At 38.0% G+C, this 4,690-nt stretch overlaps 1 protein-coding gene across 1 annotated transcript; it reads left to right on the forward strand.

Annotated features, from left to right (window-relative positions):
- Window positions 1-1,113: 1,113 nt before the first annotated feature.
- LOC308519490 (zinc finger protein 441-like) lies at window positions 1,114-4,361 on the forward strand. Its single transcript, XM_081091487.1, has 3 exons — window positions 1,114-1,545; window positions 1,738-1,798; window positions 2,602-4,361. Exons 1-3 carry the CDS (start codon window positions 1,512-1,514, stop codon window positions 3,386-3,388), a joined length of 882 nt encoding a protein of 293 aa, XP_080947613.1. The 5' UTR covers window positions 1,114-1,511; the 3' UTR covers window positions 3,389-4,361.
- Window positions 4,362-4,690: the final 329 nt, after the last annotated feature.

The raw sequence follows: 4,690 nt of genomic DNA on the forward strand, positions 1-4,690 counted from the left end.
ACTCACCAGGAAACTGCTGATCCATGTTGGAGTTCCAGACACTGATAGTAACCATGGCATTTCTCAGAATGTACAGTCCTAGGTTCTCCAACAAGGTGTTCCATGGGAATTTTACCTCCCTTACTGGTCTCAGGCTCATAGAGCATCATGCTAGGTTGTTGAAATAAGTTTAAATCAGTTGAATGATACATGGTGGGTTTCATCCAAGTCAGTCATCAGGTGAATTGTAACAAATCTGTCCTTTTTTCCCCCTAATGTGCTTTTTTAAAAAGCAGTTCTAGGTTTATAGGAAAGGTGATCAAAGTGTACAGAGAGAGATCTGTGATGAATATTTAACAAGTTACAAGCAATACTTCCCAACAAGAATGTTTTCATTCTGCCAGCTGCATTGGCTATCAAAGCCCTGGAGTACTTTAGGGACAATATAGCCAGCTGGACTTCATTAAAAGTTCTATTTCCACAGCTTTCGTGGACTCTCATGTGTGGTGATGGGAATGGAAGAAAAAGAGTCTAGTTCTTCATTTTGTTTTTATTGATTAAATTCTGCCTTATACAGTGGAGAACTATATAAGGAAGGGAATGAAAGCTTTTCTCACAAGTATTGATGGTCTTAAAATGATAGTATTTGGTATGGCTGGTGTGACTCAGTGGTTAAGTGTCAACCTATGAACCAGGAGGTCACAGTTCCATCCCCAGTCAAGGCACATGAGCACATGCCTGGTTTGTGGCCTTGATCCCCAATGGGCTGTGTGTGTGTTTTGGGGGGGGGTGGGGTTAGATGGTAGCTGATTGATGATTCTCATCATTGATTTTTTTTTTAAATGAATTTCTTATTGTTATTTTTTTTAAATATATTTTATTGATTTTTTTTTACAGAGAGGAAGGGAGAGAGGTAGAGAGTTAGAAACATTGATGAGAGAGAAACATCGATCAGCCGCCTCTTGCACATCTCCCACTGGGGATGTGCCCACAACCCAGGTACAAGCCCCCGACTGGAATCCAGCCTGGGACCCCTCAGTCCACAGGCCGACGCTCTATCCACCGAGCCAAACCGGTTTCGGCATCATTGATGTTTTTATCACTCTCTCTTCCTCTCTGAAAGTAATAAAAATATATTTTAAAAAATGCAAATCACAATTATAAAAAGTAAAAATGTGTGTGTGTGTTTAAAGCATTCTGTTATTTCTCAACATGCTGTGAACTCTGCCGTCGCAGAGCAGTAACATGTAATGTTATAACAGTAAGAGTGCACAAATAATTTCCATGAAGTAAGTGGACAAGGGAGTAAATTTAGGATGATCGGTCATAGAATAAATATTTGGAGACAACAGAATTATATGTAACCTTCCTATAAATGGAGTCTGGGTATCCAGGGCTGTCAGTCTCCCACATCCTAATACATATTTGGGATGTTTTAGGACTCAGTGGCCATTGAGGATGTGGTTGTAACCTTCACCCTAGAAGAGTGGGCCTTACTGGATTCTTCACAGAAGAAACTTTACAGAGATGTGATGCGACAAACTTTCAAGAACCTGGCCTCAATAGGTAAGGATGAACTTTCATTTCATCAATTATAGGTACGTGTTTCTTGGTCATTGCTTTCCCCCCAAGATTTGGATTGTGAAAAGATAGGACATTGGTAAATTAACGAGGCATGGTCACAGCTTAAAAAAATGGACCAGTAATCTAATATTTCTCTAATATAAATATTTTGGATTTGTTTTGTTTGCATTTCAGGGAAGAAATGGGATGATCGTGACATTGAAGAATTGTATAAAAACCAGGGGAGAAAACTAAGGTGAGTCCTGTTTATAATAGAAAGTAGTGGTCGATTTGAAGATTTGATTATGTCATGGAATTTTTTAAAAAGGAAATAATCCCTGCTTCAATATTTTTTTAAAAATATATTTTATTGATTTTTTACAGAGAGGAAGGGAGAGAGATAGAGAGTTAGAAACATCGATGAGAGAGAAACATCGATCAGCTGCCTCCTGCACATCTCCTACTGGGGATGTGCCCGCAACCCAGGTACATGCCCTTGACCGGAATCGAACCCGGGACCTTTCAGTCCGCAGGCCGACGCTCTATCCACTGAGCCAAACTGTTTTCGGCCCTGCTTCAGTTTTTACTTACAGAACATTTTCACCAAAATTACCATTTTATTAGACATGGATGTTCAGTGTTTGTGAAGTAGCTTACTTCAAAACAGTATTGTTAAATTTTATATATGATTATTGCTGTTTTAGTAATAGGAAGGGTGAAATCCTCTTGCAGAGCATTGTTTCATTTTTCAATTCTTTATTGTTGAAAGTATTACATGTGTCTCCCTTCTCACCCCATTGAGAACATTTCTTATATTGAACTTCAAACAAATCAAACAAAGCAGAAAACCTACCCCTTTCTAACTTACTATTATTGGTTTTAGAGAGAGAGAAACATCAATCAGTTGCCTCCTGCACACACTCCAACCAACTGAGCCACTCTGGCCAGGGCAAAAACCCTACCCCTTTGATACAAACCATAAAAATGCAGTTCAAATACCCTAATAAACAAAATTGCTAATAAATAAATCATTAATACCATACTTCTTGTTTTTTACAGAAATCATATGGCGGAGAGACTCTGTGAAACTAAAGAGGGTAGTCAATGTGAAGACAACTCCAATCTTATTTCAGAAATGACTTTGAACAAGAAGACCACTGCAGTGAAACCACATGAATGCAGTACATGTGGAAAAGTCTTTATGCATCATTCACCCCTTGATAGGCACATCAGATGTCACACTGGACACAAACCATATGAATATGACAAATACAGAGAGAAGCCTTATACATTTAGGACATGTGGTAAAACCAGTTATCACCATTTTTTTTATAAACGTGTAGAGAAATCTTACAAATGTAAGGAATGTGGGGAACCCTTTAGGCATCCCCAGTTTGCTCACAAACATGAACAGATTCATACTGGAGAGAAATGGTATCAATGTAAACAATGTGGAAAAATCTTTAGATATTTTCAAGGCTTCCAAAAACATAAAAAAACTCACACAGGAGAGAAACCGTATGAATGTAAGCAATGTGGTAAAGCTTTCAGTTGTTCCAGTTCTTACCAAAGTCATGAAAAAACTCATACTGGGGAGAAACCTTATGAATGTAAGGAATGTGGGAAAGCCTTCAGTTATCACTCTTCCTTTCTGTTACATGAGAGAATTCATACTGGAGAGAAACACTATACATGCAAGGAATGTGGTAGAGGCTTTCGTCGTTACGGAACCTTAAAACGGCACATGAGACTGCACACTAGGAAGGAACTCTATGAATGTAAACAATGTGGTAAAGCCTTCAGATATTTTGTTTGGTTTGAGAAACATGAAAGAAGTCATACTTGAAACATTAAATGTAAGGAATGTGAAAAGGCCGCCTCATATTACCAAACCTTAAAAGTACACACTAAACTGCACAGCAGAGAAATCATATGAATATGAGCAATGTGGTAAAGCCTTTAGCTATTCCTCTTCCTTTAAAAGTCATTGAAGAAATCATGAGAAAAAATCCTATGAATGTAAGTAGTTTGGTAAAGCCTACAGACCTTACAGCTTCTTAGAAACACAAGAGAATTCATAAGGAAAGCTTAATGGAAATTCATGTGTAGTATAGTGTTCCAGACAACAGCACAAGTCATTGATAAATGTGTAGCCCTAGCCAGGTTGGCTCAGTGGATAGAGGGTCAGCCTGAACACTGAAGAGACCTGGGTTCGATTCTGGTCAGAGTCAATACCTCGGTTGCAATTTCCCCTGCGCTGGTCAGATGCATGCAGGAGGCAACCAATTGCTGTTTCTCCCTGTCTCTTCCACTATCATGTTTCTGAAGCCTATTGGGATTGATGGGTGAGTTAAAGACATTTCTTTTTTTTTTAATATATATTTTTATTGATTTCAGAGAGGAAGGGAAAGAGAGAGAAACATCAGTGATGATAATCATTAATTCTCTACCTCTTGCAACACCCCCTAATGGAGATCAAGCCCAAAACCCGGGCATGGGGCCTGACCAGGAATTGAACCATGACCTGATTTATAGGTCTACACTCAACCACCCAGCCACACTGGTTGGGCAAAGTTTACTTCTAATATGAAATTAGGATTAATTTGTTAAAATATTTTATTTAGCTTGTGCTAAGAGGCCATTGAAATTTGACTGTGGTATTTATTGGGATTTTTCTACTGGTCTTGTAGCAGTACCTGTAAATCCCTCGTTCATTATATATACTCTCCCTTGTGACTACCAAAAGTTCCCCTTTTGGGTGCAAGTATAAGAACTTTATACACATAAACAGTTGGAATAGTTGAATAAAGCAAGTTTATGCAATAATACAGTTTTATGTGGATTCTCTTAATATTTGGAGTTTTACTTTTTGTTCTTTTTTCTATTTGCTTAATAGACTTTGATGTGAGAAGAAATACCTGTAATAAGGACAAAAATCTAGAGCTGGGATGTTCCCCTGTGAATAATGTATTATATCATTTTCTGGATTTTCCACTTACAATCAAGAGTATCCTCAGAACTTCCACCAACTCTTTCATATTCATTTTTTTTTTTTAAGAGAAGTAGATTTTCACTGAAATTTTCAGAAGACCCACATCAATAATTCATCAGGGTTAGCATTTTTCTGTAAGCCAGGAAACTGATTCAG

The sequence above is a fragment of the Myotis nattereri genome (assembly GCF_964212035.1).
Source record: "Myotis nattereri genome assembly, chromosome: 5".
Taxonomy (NCBI): Eukaryota; Metazoa; Chordata; class Mammalia; order Chiroptera; family Vespertilionidae; genus Myotis; species Myotis nattereri.

Coding starts and splice junctions, on each gene's coding strand:
- LOC308519490 (XM_081091487.1), top strand. CDS start 1,512: ATGCGACAAACTTTCAAGAACCTGGCCTCAATAG. Junction 1,546..1,737: donor CAAGAACCTGGCCTCAATAG/GTAAGGATGAAC, acceptor TTTGCATTTCAG/GGAAGAAATGGGATGATCGT. Junction 1,799..2,601: donor AACCAGGGGAGAAAACTAAG/GTGAGTCCTGTT, acceptor TGTTTTTTACAG/AAATCATATGGCGGAGAGAC.